Genomic DNA, 19,484 nt, shown 5'->3' on the forward strand with positions numbered 1-19,484 from the left:
TTGGACGCTAATGCACGGGGACGTTTTTGGCTAACAGATGGAGATTTGATTGGAGATAATAGATTTAATGAAGTGACCCTGCTGGAGCTCTGGGAGTCTGAATCAATCACTCAGCGAGGACGGTGAGACGGAGCCCGACAGCTGCAGCCACCTGTGACAGCCCACCGTGCTATTGATCTGAGTCACGCTCGTCGGCAGTCCTCTCGTTAGCCCACTCTGCGTCCCCACAATGCATTCAGACACACTCACTCACCCTCTGCGTGTGTGTGTGTGTGTGTATGTGTGTGTGTGTGTCTGTGGTGTTGGGGGGAGGGGGGGTTCAGTCAAGCAGTTCACCTGTGTCGGATCTGATTATGGGTCTTCCTCTGTGTGTGTGTGTGTGTGTGTGTGTGTGTGTGTGTCTGCCAGATGCATAGGTGTGTTCCTGTGTGTGTTCATTTTATGTGAGTTAATTCTTAAAGCAAAATTCTAGAAGTATAACTAGAAATTTAATTTGATCTTAAAACGTGATTAACACTTGTCCAGTAACCTGATTTCAAGGACCTAAACAAACAAACAAACAAAGATTGCTTATCTGCAGTTCTGGCTACCCATCCTTTAATGTGAAGCTCAGATCATGTCCATACTGTTGCAATTGCAAATTTTTTTTTTTTTTGGTCAGTGTGAAAAGGGTAAGGTATATTTCAATGACATTCAGTTCACTTGGTATTTAAAGGCTAATACCCATATACATTACTCCTTCATATGAATAGTTGTTTATTCACATCTGAATAGACTCACATTTGAGACAGAAGAACCTGAATGGTACAAGAATGATATATTACTGCTGTCTGTCTCTGTCATTCTCTGACCATTAAAGCTAGTACAAGGACTGCATTACCAGAACGTGTCTTCTTTTTTAAAGCATGGACCTCTGTTTTTTTTTTTGCATCTGTAAAGCTTTGGTGTAGAGTTAGGCTAAGCATAAATAATTCACTTAGTCACTGTAAAGATACAAAAAGTTTGCCCCTGTAGCTTCCAAGACATGTCTCTGTTGCAATACATCTTGAGCGCTAATTTGCTTAACTCTTCCCATAAAACGTAAAGAGAGTGAGGGAGTTTCTCACTGTGACTTGCATTTTTCTGCCACTAGGTCACTGTGGGACATTTGTAACTTTGTCTAACGCGGAAAATCCCCAGTCCAGTGTCTTGGGAAGCCTGCACTGATTGTTCCATGCTTTTAGCTTCATGGGAAACTGAGGAGAATTTGTGATTAATGCCACATGCTAGCCTGACTCTCCACCTAAAATGACTTTTGTTGAAATTTGTATTTTGTCTATCACTATGAGTACGGCATACCAGTCCAGCACAACACAACTTATCAGGTCCAATCAGTCCATTCAAGAACTAAATATGTCGAGTGACTAAAATATTTGGGTAAAATATTCCAACTCACCATCTGAAGCAGTCATTGTAATGCCCTTCACAACAGTCTGAATACCCAATGAATAGTGATAAAATGCATCTGTCTGTGTGAATGGGTTCACTAATGCCTTATCAGTAAGGCAGCATTTTTGGAGAAGATTCTAGATGAATTTCCTTTAAGAGAAGGGAGAATACAACTACTAATGATGTGTGACCCTTCTCCTGTTTAGTCATTTTTGGAGAAGTTAAAATGGCATTGTTGCAGCCTAAGTTGCTGTAACCAGATAGATTGTTTGCCAATAGAGTTTGACTTTCCTTTTCTCACTGATGCCTGAAAGTGGAAACCAGTACCTTTTAATTATGTCAAGAGACCATGACGTGGCCATGAGGGACCCTGAGAACTCCAAGTTGAAGAAGCTCTTATGATCTTACAGGTCACTCACACACACACACACACACACACACACAACTAACTGCTCACACACTACATTTTTTCCCATGTGAATGAAATTCCCTTGCACCAGGAACATCCAGCAATGCCTCGATCCTACCCATCTAAACTCATTTACCCAACATTCATCAGAAGAGGACACATGACGCCGCAACAGCGCCAGGCAGACGGGCACTGTAGGTTCACAGACCATGAGTCAGTGCCATGCTATTGAAGGGTCTGCTTGTGATTAGAGAAGGAGAGAAGCTGACTACAGTGTGACAGAAAGCAACAGTAGTGCGAGATCACGCTGTCAGCACGCGGCGAGTGCCACTCCCATGTTGTGGCTGCGTCTGAACAAAAGGAACAGTTACAAACACAAACAGACCCTTTATAAGACTTAACAAGACTCTGGGAAGAATTATGAATCATAGAAATGATATTTATCCCTGAGTGGTTTGATTCAGACAGCCCTGGGGATGTAAAGCATGCTGCTACATTTTAAAAATAATACATCAAACCTCTCAAAACAAGAGCTTGATGTGTTTGGTAAGTGGAACTGTTTTCAGTAACCGCACTGGCTTCTCTCTTTATACGTTTTAGATTGTCTTCGCTGACTGAAGGAACAGAACAGTGATGCAGTAAATGAACAACAAACTAAAAAAAACAGGGGGGAAACGGGGGTATGATATGTCATCTTTTTGGAATTGGCTGGTGAATCCTTGTAAACCACATTAGTGTAAAAAAATGGGGAAAAAAGAAAAAAAAAAGGAAAGTTGAAATACTTTAAAGCCCTCTGACACCCCCCCCCCCCCCCCCCAAACATCTGTGTCCAGAGCCTTAAACAGTAATGGCTTCAGACAAGTGGCAGAGGAGGTGTCAGAAGAATTTGTCAGCTGCTAAGTCTGCAAAAGCCCTCCTGGAGAGTCAGTCTCACCTCCGAACGGTGAGTCAAACCTGCAGGCCTGTCAGCGGCAGCTGTTAGCGGTGCAGGTACATATCCCCGCGAGCTGCCTTTTCCAGTCATTAGGAATTAGCCCTCTCACACTTCGCCCAGGCTAAATGCCCGTTCTCTCTCTCCGCCTCAAAACAAGCTTCTTACCTCCGCTCTGCAAGTGACTCACTTAGCAATTTGCAGTGTTCCTTGTCTGGCTCACTTTATCTTTATAACCTATCTTTTTTTTTCTTTTTTTTTTTTTTGTTATTAACAACATGGGAGAATTACTTATGGTCACAGAGTTTGCCTTAACAGGTGGGAAAGCAATCTCTCTAATCTCTCTGATATGCTAATTAGCAAAGGATAGCGAAATAGCAGTGGCAGCATTTTTTTTTTAAACTCACGTTAATTACTTTCACCTTTTCAAGAGTGTCCATGTGGCCCCTGCTTCATTTGTCCTTTCTCTCGTCGAGAGGTCTGTGGATGGAATTGGTTTTAATGGAGTGGTGGGAAGAGCATGACTTGTTTTTCAAATGAGGGCTAATTAAGACTATGTTGGGCGTTAGCTTAGGCTGCCCCGTGCGGACCTGTTTCACTGTGAACTTTTCAGAGCAGTTTTATTATGGCTGCGGCTGACAGTTCAGACTTGTTCAACTGTCTTTTGTTTTGATTTTTTGGGAGGACATAATTATTCATGCACTTACATCCAAGGTGTTATGTCAGTTGCTGGGAGATGCGTAGTGTGCGTGTGAGTGTGTGTACGAATGAATGTTTGACTGGATCTGTCTTTGAGCATATCTTCATGCTTCATGTTGCTTTGCATGGTGTCAAGCCTGTCACCTCTTTGATGGAACATGGGTATTGCATTGTATACTTAATCAAAGTTCTCAGAGGGACATTTCTCCTTTTCTCTCCTCAGTCAGGCAACTAGTCTCACATTTAAGCACTGTAATCTTTTCATGTGCTGATGCAATGCTGTGGCAACGTCTTCCCGTTAGACCATAAAAAAAGTGAAGGAGACATGCGGAGTCTCCTTAATGGCCTCGGGAGATCACCTCCGATCGACCTCAGCAGGCCTTTTAAATATTCTGGTCATGATGGACGTTCAAATGCCTTTGGACACGTACGGGACGAGCTTACAACCAACCCCGCCCCCCAACCCCCCACTCCTATTTCTTCCAGTCTCATCATCCATCAGTACTGAACTCCAAACAAGATTAGGTTTATATCTGTTTCATGCAGCAACACTGGGGGTTTAGTTTTTCAACTATCCCTTGTTGGATTTGTACAGCCTGTCCAAATTGTTTGAAATGTTTTGACCAGTGCTTGACTCATAAGGATTGGTAAGATGTCATGTTGAGGGTGAAGCTGTATCTCCTTTCCACATGCTATTAACCGTACGCTTGTTAACACGTCTTCACACATGTTCAATCATGACAACCAAACATGTCTCGCCTGTTTGCTGAACTGTTCAGCATAGCCATTAGCAGCTTTAACTGTAAAAGTTCGGTGTAATGGAGTTTTAATCGCTTTGCTGATAATGACTCTGCTAATCTGATTAGCTTCAGTTTAAAGCACGGAAAAAGGCTATAACTTAATAGTCCATTGAGACAAAGCTTGCTGAATTATCTTTACCTTTCAGTGTTCTTTACTACTTCTCTATTTCTCCGTCTCTTCCTCTCTTTCTCTCTCTCTCTCTCTCTCTCTCTCTCTCTCTCTCTCTCCATCCCTGGCTTGCTCTGTCTCTTTCTCCTGCTGGGTTGGAATTGTGAACATTTTGCTGTATGTGTATGTACCTGTGTACATACCAGAAGCCCCTCAAGCCTTTCCAATTTCCCTCAAGTAAGAACAAGACGCACCAAATGGGCCCACTGCAGGTTGCCTTGACAACAGCGGAGCCTGACAACAGTGCCCCCTGGTAACAATAGTGTCAGTTATGCATTCTGGTCAAACTCTATTTCTGATGTATTTCCAATGATTCTACCAAAACACCATTTTTTTTTTTAGCTGAAAACCCCTTCAGACGTTTTTCTCCCTAAATTTCCCCAAGTTTCAGCAATTTATAAACTTTTGCAAACCCTTCAATACGTTTGTCAGCAAAACATAACCAGCAGCTGCTGAGTGTTTTTTAAAATTCTCTCTAAAGAGATGATTTGATGAAGGCTTTGAGGGTCAACTGCTGTTTTTCTCCTGCTCTGCAGTGCTATGCCTCAACAACCATAATATTTAAATTTGATTTTAACGTTCTCAATTATACTGAGAGCGCTGAAATTTGAAGCAAAGAATGAGGTATTTCTCTCTTTAGAACACCCTTTCTTTTAATCATCTCATGCTTCCTTTTTTTGTCTTTTCTTTTATGTCTCTGGCAACTTTTGCATTTTGTTTTGCTGAAACTCAGCTCCCGTCCTCCAGCGATCCATTGCCATTAAAGCAGTAACTCTCATTAAAACACAAGGTATCTTCATTCTGTAGCCTTTGAGCTAATGTAGCCAAAGATTAATTCCTAATTTAGCTATGTTAAGTGCTCTGATCCTTCTTTGAGCCATTCGGAAATTAAATATGCACCCTATTATGTGTGGGATAACGCCAAGTTAAATATGTATAATATGTCCCCCCCCCCCTTCTGCTAGCAATTACATGTGATTACTGTAAGCTGTGAAATTTGTAAAATGACTGTGTTAAGTGAAACAAGTGAAACCCCAAACCATGTCTGTCAGAAATGGCAAAATTTGTCTTAAAAGTGTCAACCTGCTTCTGTGTTCATACACTCTGAAACTTTCTGAACAAATGTGCGTACATGTGTGCATATTTTGAGCATGTGTGTGTGCCCACGTGGGCGTTTTGACAATTTCTTTTCAGACTTTTCACATTGTTCACCTACCTTCATGTTTACAGATGTGTTTTATCCTTTGTAAACATCTCTCTGCTTGTACATAAATGTTGTGATAACTGTACAAATCTCATAGAGTATCTGAATGAGCTTCTCTGTTACTATAGGATTATATTAATAGAGTTAGTCTTAATAGTCTTATAAAATTTTGCTATGGACTCAAACATCATTTCAATATTAGAGGACAAGTTCCTAGGCCTTTTGTGTGTTTGCACAGTAACTACTTCTGGTTAATAGCATGATAGCGTATGGATGGGTCTTTCTGCCAGCGAAACCTGAAACCAGTGACAGATACTTGGTGTTAAAAGACACATTCGATAACAAGTCTCTCTCTCTCTCTCTCTCTCACAGGTAACTACCAGCTGTCCCCTACTGTGAACATGCCCCAGGATGACACAGTGATCATTGAAGATGATAGGCCACCTGTTCTCCCTGCCCGTCTGTCTGACCAATCATCTTCCAGCTCCCATGATGATATGGGCTTTGGGACAGAGGTGCCAGTAACATGGGCCAAAGATGTACCAATACAAGATGAGTGGTAAGGGAGCTCATTGACTCAACGATCCTACTTTGTTCTTCATCTCACCAACAAGTTAGTTCACTGTTTTACTGCAATCTTTTATCAAGCTTGGATAAACAGCCCCCCTCTTTTATGGCCAAATTTTGAAGGATATCACTCTACCTTAGTTTAACACAAGCGATGCTGTTGTTCCAAGTCCCCTCAGAAGCTTGACTAGCTGAGTTAGGTGTTTGGAATGTGAGGATGGCTCAAACGACTACATGTCCCATAATTCCTCAAGTTCTTTAGGACTAAGCCAGCAACGTGTTGTTTCTCATACCTGCCTATGTCAACTACATGACAGTAAGAGGAGTAGGATATTTCAGATACATTGTCGTACTGAAATACACTGTAAGTCTGTGAAGGCATATCAAGATGGAACATCATACACCCTCAGCAAAAGAAGATGTATATACCTTTTGGATGATGTCACACATTCACTCTCCTTTCTTTCTGTGTGACCTGCTCAGCACTTTTTTTTTTTTCAACCTGGGCCTACAGAAAGAACAACTGAACTCAGAGTGAACTCCCCCACAGGAGGGATGTCTGAATCACTCTGATTTTGAATGTTTGTGTGTGTGTGTGTCTGTGTGTGTGTATCTGTCTGAGAACAGAGCTCTCCCACATATCAGAACTAAGTGCTCCGATCACAGGAATGTGTGTGTGTGTGTTAAGAATGTTTGATGTATTCACTATCCCCACATGTATCTCCAAGCTTTTGATTAATTGCCAGAGAAAAATTATTGGAGAAATCTGAGAAGCACATTTTCTCAAAAATAAGGTCAAAGTTCACTTGCCCAATAAATTTTTACAGCATGTCTAACCTGACTCGAATTTAAACTTAAATCAGAGCATCTCTCAGCCCTGCTCTATTTCAAGCATAAAGACGTCCTTTCTCCCAAAGCAGACTACCCAGTATTTGTACACAGAAGAGTGATTCATAACCGATAAATAAATCAGAGGTCTAATTCTCCTGGCTGTAAAAAGGTCATGTGTTTATGACAGCTGTCAGAAAGCTGCACAGGAACACGCCTGCATACAAGGTTGCGTGTTTTGTTCTGTGTTTAATGTTCATGCAGGAGCAATGCGGCTGGGAATGATATTTCAGCCAGTTCTGTGTGTGTGTGTGTGTGTGTGTGTGTGTGTGTGTGTCTTTGTGTCTGTTTAATAATACATGCTCTTGGAGTGTGTGTGTGTATGTGTGCATCTATATGTGTGTGTGAGGGTGAGAGAAACAGACAGGCAGACAGACAGACAGCAGAAGAAAGAGGGGGGAAACTCCTCTTAGTGCTGGCAAGATGTTTCTGCTCCTCTGGGTCCATTAGACACTGATAACAACTACCTTTAAGGAGCAGATTTTAAACACACGCATGTCTAATCTGTGTTTAATATAGACACACGGGCCCCCCCTCTCTCTCTCTCTCTCTCTCTCTCTCTCTCTCTCTCTCTCTCTGTGTGTGTGACTGACGGAGACAGGGCTGCTTTAATACATCTGTTTAAAGATGATGGCTATTCAGAATGATTGAGGATGCCTGATGTATGAGAGCATCACCTCACTAGCATTGCTAATGTGAAGTGTCTTTTCTCATTAGAGTGGTCAAAAGCTAAGAGCTCCCAGCCATAGAAGACCACTGGGACAGAATTACATTACAGCACCATTATATTACCGCCAAACTCTCAAAATCGTACAAATAATAACATTACTGTTGCAGAGCATATATCTAACAGACATACTAATATATAGGCCATGTAACACACTATATATTATACCCAGTGTTTGACATTAACATTCAACTTCAGGCACTTTTTTTCCCTTCTCCCAAGAAAAAAAAAATCAGTTCTTGCTTTCATGTTCCTTTTGGTCCTGATCTTTGGTTTAATTTCTGATTTTTATTCTGACTTGGCCTGCGTTCAGTTTCTCACCTTTTAAAAACGTGTGTCAGGCTTTAGTTAGAAGCGCTCACATCTGAAGAGTGGCCATTTCTGCTCTGATTCCAGGGCTTGTGCTAAGACTTAATGACACACTGCTCTCTACCTGCCGTCATGTCCACAACTTCAGCTTCACAACTCCAGGTTACCAAAGATTCTTCTGCTCTGCTGCTATTTTTAGCCATGGATACAACATCAGATTCTTTTTTCTTTTCAGTTCTTGGCCCGGGATTGGTCCAGCAAGGTCATCTCAAGTCTTACTTGATGTTTGATTGGACGGTATAGCATGGCTCTCAGTGGCAAGCATTAGTTTGTTCTTGTTGTGGAGAGAGTGTGGCTCTTAAAGCAAATGACCAATTCATTTCACTCCAATTTTAATCTTTTCCTCTGTATCCCTTGAGACCTCTCTCTTTCTCTCTCTCTCTCTCTCTCGTTTATAATGAATGAATGCTTTTTTACTGTGCTTGCTCTTTGTTAGAGTGATGACAGGGGTTTGTCATCGTGGATTAGAGCTATAGCACATGCCACACACACACACGCATATACACACACGCACACACAAACTCCTGAGTATGCCATATAGCACTGCCTCAAGTTATTGTAAATTATTCATGTCTACGTGTGAGCCAAAGTCAATCTCTCTCTCTCTCTCTCTCTCTCTCTCTCTCTCTGACACATACATGCAGACATACATACACACGCTTACTCATACAGAGATTAATTGTTTGAAATACACACATGCTCACATTGGAGCTCACACACATGCACATATTCACACACAGATGGTCACACAGGAACACTCCAATATCTACCAATGCGTACAGAAAGATATCTCTCTCTCTTTCTCTCTCTCTCTCTCTCTCTCTCTCTCTCTCACACACACACACGCACACACACACACACGCACACACACACACACACTCACACACACACGCAGTCTGAGGTAAGACTCACACTGACATATGTGGATGTGGGTCAGCAGGACTCTGGGGTATTGCTATTGTTATTTTTTAATGAAGAGTGGAGCCACAGCCCTGTGCTGTAATCATTGAATATGCATTGAGTAGAGCTGTGAAAGTCTCACCTCTGGCTGTGTTATACCAGTGTTTCCCTGAACTGTCCTCCAGAGCTAGATCTCCCACACCACAGCACCTCACGTCTCAATCACCCACCTTTTTATCAGCTTTTATCTTTCATTCTGTCTTTCTTTCTCCTTATTTTTCTCTTTTTCTTCTGTCTTTCTCTCCTTCCTCCGTTCCTTTGTCCATCCCTCTTGTCTTGTTCCAGCCCCTAACCCAGGAATGTGGGGAGTTATATCTTGCTCATTAGCACGTTCTCCAGGCCAGTTGTAAGATAAATGGGTATTTATGTGGTGGAACCCCTCTGCTCGCCTAAAACACATTATCAAAGTGACCCAGTTTTAGAGCGCTTGCACAAACTCTATATTGTTCTTAGGAATGCATGCAAATATGAGAGACAGATATTTCTGACCCATAAAATTCCTTCTACCGCATCGCTTAAAGCAGAGTTAAGCGTGTGCGTGATTGTGTGTGAATCTCCTATCTTGGCATTATGGAATATCTCCTATAAGCTATAAACGCATTCCTCTCTCTGGAGACATCTAGAACAAGAATCAGATTAAATGTATCTTTGTATGTGAAACATCTGAAACAGACATAACCGGTTTTGCTGATTTATAGCGTATTCCCTGAATAAAGACGTCCTAACCCGTTTACTGTAAACCCGTTACACCTGCTGTGTCTAAAGTATATGCCACAGGTCTCATAATTCGATATGATTTGTCGGTGTACATTATTAGATGGCATTTAGCGGTTGTCTTCACGATTTTCAGTATTTGGTTAATCTCGATCGGGGACACAGATGAACAGATTCTCACCCTGCGGAGGAATGCGTGCCGTGTCAGGAGTGGAGATTTGCTGGATAACATCGGTGTAGATAAAACAGATTGATGCATATGTAAGCACATGTGAGCACGGAATCTGTTTTGATACCTAAATAAGTAATGAAGTTGCAAGGAAAAAAATGCTCGCCGGTTGACCGACGTCCTGGTATTTATTTATTTATTTTTCTTTACGGTGACTTGCACCATAGATCTGAGATCCCCACACGTCCATATCTCTCTCTCTCTCGTTCTCTCTCTCGCTCTCTCTCTCTCTGCTGCGTCGACGGTGATGGATGTTGGTTATTTGCGTTGCGATTAGCCGCAGCACTAGCTTATTACAGCCACAAAAAGAGCCGTTTTTCAGGGGGTCTCATCGGGCCGCTCTGTGCGTGAGTGCGGGAGCTTGTGTGACTGCGTAGAGGAGTGTTTCATGACTGCTTTTCAACAGCACGACACCACCTGGGGCACGTTTCCATCAGCACGCACACACACACACACACACACTCTTACAGCTCTGCAGAAAACAATGCTCAGAACACTTTTCATGTTACTGTGGTTTCAGAGTGGTAATTGCAGGTAAAACAACTGCAGGTAATGAGAGAGAGAGAGAGAGCATTTAACATTTTTTTGACACAACCTTCCATCCCTTGGGCCCATGTATCCTTCTTTCTCTATACACAGATACAGCACTGTGTTAGCATGTCCAGCTTTGTTGCTATGTGCACTCTTGTGTTTTCTAAAATGTTCCCTCGGGACACAAACCCTCATTTCCAAAATGAAGACAGGTGAAAAAAGGGCCTTTCCCTTGTTGTCTCCTTGTGACATTGGAGACTGTGTGAGATCTTAGTTGTGGTTCCTTTTCCTGAGTTGTCCTCATAACATGTCTGCTCTCCTTAAATACCATCTTGTTCTGCCAGCCTCTCACTCACATACCATGACTGTTAAAACCCTCTTCTGGCTTTAGAGAAGACGGAGTGTGTATCGAATGTACTTTAACTACCACTGCCTGACAGAGGTCATGTATGGACACACATCTCTTAAAAGGGAATTGAAGGTAAAGTGAGTTATGTTTGGGGGGGGGGGGGGGGGGCTCACCGTCTCACACATTCTCCCACTCTCTTGCCAGACAGTTTTGCCTGCCTCAGACTCTCAGGCATCCGCGGAGGTCATCTAATCACGGATCACCGTTGAGCCGCCTTGTCACCCGTATCCATAGTTACTGGTTGCTCAGTGACCTCGCTCATCCCCTGCCCTATTACTTTAATCCAGATATATGAGTTTCCCTCTTGTAACCACACTTGCTTATCCTCTCCGACTTTATATTGATGTCAGAACAGAAGAGCCAGAGTCTGGCAAAAAAAAAGAAAAGAAAGACTTTTGAGGGTTTTTTGTTGTTGTTGTTGTTGTTGTTGTTTCTCAAAGCGATGCTGAGTGTTTCTGAGTTTCTTTTTGAAGATTTCGTTTTCTTGTCATGGTGTTTTTCATTTAAAGGTGGATTTTTTTTGTTTGTTTGTTTTGTTTTTTTCGTCATCTCACAGCTCTTTTGCAATTTGTAGCACTTGACATCAGTGGGATTTTTTTTTTTTGAGAAAAAAGATAATCACTTACCTTGTTAATGGAGCTGGATTAAGTTTGTCGTCAACTGAGGTTAATTGAATTCGGCTGTAATAGGCTATCAGCGTGAAGATGGAGAGTAAGCAAGAGAAGAGAGCAGGACTGCACAGTTTTTTTGGCTCTCTGCCAGGCTAAAACAGCGACAGGTTGTGGATGTACAATAAGTCATTATTACTGGTCTGTTTTTGTTCTGGCATTGGTTCAAACGAATGCCTTATTGTCAGTGGTACTTGAGCCATGTGTGGAAGGGGGCTATAACAGTCATAATATACTGTATATATTCTGCCATGCTTGTACGAGCGTCTAGTCGTTTTTTTTTTTATCCGTGTGTCGCGTACGCGTACTCCCTCCCGTGTCTGTATCAAAGGTTTCCATTCTTATCTTGCACCCCAGTGCTCCACAAATACCGTCTTGCTAACAAATCTCCTCCCTTTGTTTCACCGCTGGAAAGACACACAGACCTACTGCATGACACAAAGCCCCATACCTTCACTTCTTATTTTAACTGGCTTTTCATTTCAGTGTCTTTTTAGGTGTGGGTGGGGTGGAGGTGAGGAGGGGGGGTCACTTTTATCTTTGTATTTCACAAGAGGTGCACCCATCATTTGCTGCTACAGGAGGAGGTGTTAGGAGAAGGGGAGCAGGCAGGAGCTTTGACACAGGCGGCACCGTGTTAGGAACATCTCCCCCCCTGCATGCAGGCTTTTGATCTGTGGGCCTCCGAGCTGGCTTTGAAGGGCTAATCACCCCCCACCCCAAACCTTGCCACAAGACAAGTGCCAAAGCACCACAGCCCTGCTGTGCAGGTGCACCATTCGAGGAAGGGAGGGGGAAAGTATGCAAGAAAGTGCTTCCTTACTGTAAGCAAAAGAAGAGTTTAAGTGTAAAGGAGAAGGTTGAGATTGAGATACACTGAAGACAAGATTTAGAGCTTGACTGATTAGTCTATGGCCTGAGCTTGAAAGGCGATCGGCGTCATTAATTGTATCCAGTGTGTGTATGTGTGTGTGCGAGAGAGAGAGAGGGAGAAATTTAGGGACAAGTTGGTGGAGTACAGTCTTTTCCATCAGTGTATTCAGGTGTAGGCCTGGAGTCAGACCTGATTAAACCTTTCAGAAAGAGAGAGAAGGACAGCGAGAGAGAGAGAGAGAGAGCGAGAGAGAGAGTTAGAGAGAGAAGAATGAGTGAGAGGGAGAAAGAGAAGAATTCTGGTTGTTTCCCCTTTCCTCCCTCGGTGAGATGTCATAGGTGGATACATAATTTCTCAGACATTTCTGACAGTCTGTCAAGTGACAGAGGAGGAGACCAGGAGTCTCTGAGAAACAAAGGCAAACACACTCACACAAACACACAAACACACACAAACACACGTACACATACACTATACAACAAACACACACACACACACACACACACACACACACACACATACACATACACATACACTATACAACACACACACACACACACACACACACCCCTGAAGTCATCTGTGAGTGACGTTCCCAGGGAGAGATTGATGTTGTGTTCAAGCAGATGAATAGCTTTGAAAAGTGTCTGGAAAAGTTCACCGAGTCTCCCGCTGTCTTTATCCAGTTATTAACATAACTGTCGGAAATGTAAATATGTACCCTGTACCTCTCTCTCTCTCTCTCTCTCTCTCTGCATGCATGTGTGTGTGTATCTCTGTGTGCGTCTGTGGGTGGATGTGTGTACAAGAATGTCTGGATCTTAATTACTGAAGGGTGCTTCCTTAAATACTAATAGTTCCTTTTTGGAAATGAATATTAAATCTGCACAGTTGTGCGCCAGTGCTCCAGCACGCTCAACATATTATGGTTTGCTGTTTCCATGTGGCACCTGTGCGTGTGTGTGTGTGTGTGTGTTTGTGCATGAGAGAGAGACAGAGACTGCGTGCGTGTGTGTGTGTGAGAGAGAAACAGAGGGACTTTCTCTGTGTGTGTGTGTGTGTGTGTGTGTGTGTGTCCATTTGTGTGTGTGAGAGAGAGAGAGAGAGAGAGACTGTGTGTTTCTCCACAGTTAATAGCACCAGACACCCCGTGACTTCTCTCTGTACTGGGTCTTAGGAGAGTACCAGACATCATCTCTCTCTCTCTCTCTCTCTCTCTCTCTCTCTCTCTCTCTCTCTCTCTCTCTCTCACACACACACACACACACACATAAGCCAGGGTATGTGCACCTATTTGTAGTTGGGATTTATGACCTTTTAATGCCATATTAATTTGACTTTAAAGAAAAAATACCATTTATACCAAAATACCAGGGTACCTCCTCTTCCTATTTAAAGTGTAACAGTAACACTGTAGTATTGGGCAGTAATCCAAAGATGAGGCTTTCCAAAGACAAATCAAACAGACCTGAACAGAGTCTGCAGTATGGTTCAGTAAACTCAAAATCAGCAGCCCACTCACTGGAACCCAGAGTAACTCGACTGAATGTAGGGGTGGGTGGCACTGATTGTTCAGTGTCTTGCTGGGAAATGTAGTTGTTTCATTTTAGTTGTTGCATTCAGGCTTTCATCAAACATATCTAACATATCAAATACATCTTCACCCATTTTTGCCATCCACTGTTTTTTTTTCTTTTTCTTTTCTTTTTTTAATTCACATGGCAAAGGGAAACACATGATATCTAGGCTTTCACATTTCTGTGAAAATGATGTTAATTTTATCATTTGTCTGATGAGAATGGTGTAGGGTTAACACATGCAGTAATCATAATTGTTCTGTTTTTGACAAGGCCATTGATTCCAAGTGGAAAACCTGATCAGACAGGTGAGTAAATGTGGTTGTGGTTACCCATTTCACGGTGGGAGGAACAGAACTGAACTAGCATTTTGCGTTTTGGGAGCCTGGCGATCATTTTTGATTGTTTTAACATGAGTAACAACATAAATTGTCACTTAGGGTGTTTGTGCCACTTTCCGTTGCAATATACAAAACAAACAAATAGTACTGCTCAGAAGTGATTTAAGACAGATAAAAATACTTTACCTGGAAAACTCAAAATGTTAACTAAAAAATTTTTAAGACTTTAGAGGATTTGTGAATACTCTGACAAACATGCATGCAAGCATACACACTACCCATGGTTCATTCAAATTACTGGGGTAAGTCAGACTTTTTAAAATTCAATTTCAGAACACACGAGACAGAAAACAAAAAGGTGCAAGGCAAAAACAGCTTGGTTTTTGTCACTTGTACTTGCCCTCATTACAACTAGAAATAGCTGTGTATCACAGTTGCTGGCACCATTTTTCTCATCAGAGAGAGAGAGAGTAACAGAGAGAAAGGGAGAGAGAGAGAGAGAGAGAGAGAGAGAGAGAATATCTCTCAAAGCTAGATAAAAGAGAGAATGTCTCTCAAAGCTAGACAAAAGACAGAGAGCAAACAGCATAAGAGAAGGGTGAGTTTTGAGGACTTGGTTTTAACCATCTCATGCAGAGGATGCTAATTTTCCTCAGAATGAATTCACTCATAAATCATCTGTCTGTCAGCACGGCCAGAGCTGGACTTGTGTGAGAATGAGCATTAAATGACTTCTGCCACGCAGCGTGATTTAATCGAGAGAGAGGGAAAGAGAGAGAGAGGTGAGAGTTCTCCATGTTACGAAAAAGCATAAACAAAACCTCTCCTTGGCTCTTTTTAAAGTCACGAGAACTATTCCTATTCACCCCAAGTGTAAAAATAGCCGTCGAAAATCAAGAGTCTATTTTGGCACGGTTTTTACGCAAATCTGACTGCCACTGGGGTGAGAGGAGCAGTGAACCATGTCTCTGTCATGTTTCTTTCTCTTTCCCTCTATTCCTTAAAAAAGAAAAGGAAAAAAAATGCTAGAAGCAACCTCAAGCGCTTGTTCAAATGACAGTACTTTTATATCTCCATTGTACACTCACTGGAGAGAGAGAGAGAGAGAGAGAGAGAGAGAGAGAGAGAGAGAGAGAGGAGAGAGAGGGGGGGGGGGGGGGGGGGGGGGGGGGTTGCAATATCAAGATCTGTCTGCCATAAGCATCAAACTGACCAAGATTTTCTAATGACCTTATATACAGAGAAAATAAACATATTTATCATGACAGTAATCAGAGTTACAAGTAGTTTGATGAAGTCTAAATTCAAGGTCGTGTTGCTGGAAACGTATGAAACATAATGCTAATATGAGTGCAAACTCTATGGAGACAGGGGCAGAAAACTATAGCCTATTCATTACGACAGGCTGACCGTTATTTTTTCACTTATGGTTTGCCATGCTTATTTTTCAGTTGGTTTCATATTACAGAACCGGCTGTGCGTACCCTTGAGCTATATAACCAAACAGTTGCGTCACTAAATTGATTTGGATTTGCTACGGTCTTCCTCCTCATTTTCCTATAGGCCTAGTGCTTTATTTAATTGTACTCACGCAGCTATATGTTCTCACGGAAAACTAGCCACGGCAAGAACTTTCTTGATGAAGTAGTCATGTTTTACCCGCTGATGGGAAATGAGAGGCAGAGCGAGAAAGAGAGAGAGAGCAGAGGAAAGGTGAAAGCGGACGAGTTGTTCGGGTGGCGCGTGTGAGTGAGAATGCTTTTAGCGGCACTCAGGAACACAGAGGCCGCGTGTAAATTTGACACGTTTAAATCGCTGTGAAAAAGAGGTGCGATACCATGCGAAAGTTACGGATGGCGCGTTTGCCTCTGAGCTGCCCCCCATTCTTGTTAAATTTGTATGAGAATGGGAACGGTGAAGGAAAACTTTGCCCCGTAATCCCACGGATGACGGCTTTTAAACGGCATTTACGAGATTTGAGAGAGTCAAAGAAATGCGTCGTTTAACGACCTAGCTGAACAGCAACAAAATGTAACGAGCGAAAATGTCGCACAGAACAATCTCGTTCATTAAGTCGTGTCATGACAGACTACATAGGGGTCATTTTATTGTCTAATTTCTTTTTCTTAACGCAGAATATTTTAGTAAAGAAATCTTTTTTTCCTGTTAGGACCTAAAAAAAAATATGTATTTGTATAAAAAATATGTGTGGCATATGTGCAGACAATATCAGCATTTGTTCTTTCCAAGTCAGGCATAAAGCTTCTTCCTTCCACCGCATTTTTGTCTCAGTTCGGCACTTAAACGTTTCACACTGGCCAAATTAGGTGTCCTATCGCTGGTCTAGACTGAAAACGCTAAAGGGTGGAAGGACTGATGGCAATGAGCTGCGGAAACAGTGAGACAGAGCACATTACTCAAGTTAGCAAAGTTTATCATCTTATAGTTTAACTTTTTGTTTTCTTCATCTACAAATATGTTGGTGTCTCACTTTTCTTTATGGCACTGTTATAACCACACTCGATTCATCACGCTAATGGCACACACACTCTTTTTGTGCAGTACGCTAGACTTCAGTGGGCATGATCAGGGTTCGATTCCCAGTGGCGGCAGGTTATATAGTATGTTATTCCATTGATTATGGTGTGTGAGTGAGAAGGTGACACATACATGTACTGTAACACGCAAACATCAGGCAGCTAAAGCTATTAAAACATGCGGAGGGATGTGTTATTGCAAAAAAGCAAGAGACGTTTTATGTTTTATTGAATCAACTTTCCCTCATTAGCTGTGTAAATGTGCTCTCTCTCTCAACCCCCACCCCCCACCCCTAGTGTTTGGCACAGGGTTAACAGGCCTCTAAGAAGAGAGACGTGCTTCAAAGTAATAACATCGAATCCAAGCTCTTGGTTGCCGATAGCGATGTAATTCATACACGCTTTTGAAAGTGTGCGCCGTGGCTGCCTTGCCACGGAATGTTAATCTGACACATTCATCAAAAGTGAAATGTAGGTCAAAATAAAATGAATAGAATCCTCCCTCCCGCTCTCCAGCAGAGAAGTTAGATGGATTTGAGCGTGTGTGTGTGTGTGTGTGTGTGTGTGTTTGTGTGAAAAATGGAAAAACACACTGCAGATGTGCAGTGTAGTTTGGCCTATTTGTTCCCATAGAAGTCACAGATTCATAAAGCATTATCCATAAATGGTGCCGGAAGGGTATGTGTGTTTGGGTGTGTTCATGTGTGTATGCATATATAATCCATGTTTATTAACAGATGACATGACTACAGGATGCTGTCACATGGTTATAAACTGGACCAGAAAAATAGCAGGTAAACCTCTGCCAGTAGCCGTGTGTGTGTGCACACGTCTGTGTGCACGCATTAGCGTCATTCACAGCTGTGTTCACTGAGTTAGCAGTCAGGTCAGACGTACCACCGGGAAATGTTGCTTTACCCCTGCTGCCTTCCACAACCATACATAACATGACCTCTGTCTCTTCACCGCACAGAAGCAACTGCCAGAACTGGACTACACACCAACTGGCCCTCTATTCTCTGTCACACTGTGTTTTACTCTTTCCTTTTCCCTTCTCTCTCTCTCTCTCTCTCTCTCTCTCTCTCTCTCTCCCCCCCCCCCCCCTCTCTCTCTCCCTAGCTGAGTGTCAGTATAATTGACCTTCCATTTACTGTTTATTCTTTTGACTTTTGTCTTCCCTCACTTTACCGTATACCTATTCAGAAGTCATTGCTTTGTCCTGCAGCACCTCGACAACCAAATCACCAAAATTCACATTTCCATTTTCATTTGACTCTCCCTCTGTTTATGTCGGCCTTGTTGTTCGAAGAAAGTTTTGTGTGAGATGGAAAAAAGGGGGAGGGGAGGAAAAGGAGGGATTAATGAATGAATAATGCATTCCCCCATCATTTCTTTAGATCTTTGGCATTCCCTGGAGCCGTCAGAAGGGTTCTGGTGACTGCGTGATTGTCTTGTCTTGACAGAGGGTCTGTTGTTTGTGATAGGCAGCGGGTAAACAGGCTAGTTGTTTGTCCGCAAATAAAGAGCCATACTAGGACCATAGGGAAAAGCTGCCTTAAAATGCAGTATCGCTGTTGAATTTGTAGAGGGGGGTTGGAGGGGAGAGTCTCCGAAAGTCCCCAACCCCTCAAGGGGAGAAATACTCTTAAGCTGTGTCTTGTTGTTGTGTTGAATGTAATCTTTTAATATCGGAGTCATGTTGGTGTTCTCCATTGCCCATTTTGTATTCACACAGTGACAGAGATTAAGTTCAGTGATTAACTTGACATTCGCTCAACAAGCTCTAGTTTTGTGTATGTGTGTGCATGTGTGCGTGTGTATGTGTGCGCGTGTGCATTTGTGTGTGTGTGTGTGTGTGTGTGTGTGTGTGTGTGTGAGCACGTGCGTGTGCTACTCCCCTACCCTGTTAGTTGTGATATTGCTGGTAATCTGTATTTCTGGGCTGGGTATAAGTCTTGATTTGATATATATGACTTGTGTTTGTGCATGGGCAAACACATGCTACCCTTATCTGTGTAGACTGCAAGCCATCTTCATATTCACATATCTGTTTTAGTATGTTTGTTTGTGTGTGGTGTTCTGTCTCAGTGGAATACTTTCACAGCTTCTTTTGCAGCAATGTTTAATTGCCGTGTTCTCTACAACATGCAGATATAGGTCACTGCAGTGTTACTACTCCTTCCAGTCTTCTCACTCCCGCTTTCAATTAAGATCCACATGCAGATAGAACTTCTCCATGCAGAGTGGAGGGCAGAACCAGTGCAAGAGCCCTGACACTCCCCACACAGTGACAACTGCAGTGTCCCTCCCCTGTGACATCAGTCTGGATGTCACAGACTTTCATCAAGGACATAGACTTAGGAAGATGAACTGGGGATTCTATCTGTGTGTTTAGATGGGTAGGCCCGGCTCTAATAGAACGACAGAGCATTGCCAGATATCCCTGGTACAAG

The 19,484-nt window shown here is 42.6% G+C and overlaps 1 protein-coding gene across 1 annotated transcript in view; it reads left to right on the plus strand.

Annotated features, from left to right (window-relative positions):
- The window catches only part of pard3aa (par-3 family cell polarity regulator alpha, a), a 315,517-nt gene that overhangs the window by 185,352 nt on the left and 110,681 nt on the right, over positions 1 to 19,484 (plus strand). The window contains 1 exon segment of the mRNA XM_030767365.1: positions 6,013 to 6,199. Within this exon segment, the coding sequence (XP_030623225.1) occupies positions 6,013 to 6,199 (187 nt within the window).

The sequence above is a fragment of the Chanos chanos genome, chromosome 3 (assembly GCF_902362185.1).
Source record: "Chanos chanos chromosome 3, fChaCha1.1, whole genome shotgun sequence".
In the NCBI taxonomy this organism is placed as follows: Eukaryota; Metazoa; Chordata; class Actinopteri; order Gonorynchiformes; family Chanidae; genus Chanos; species Chanos chanos.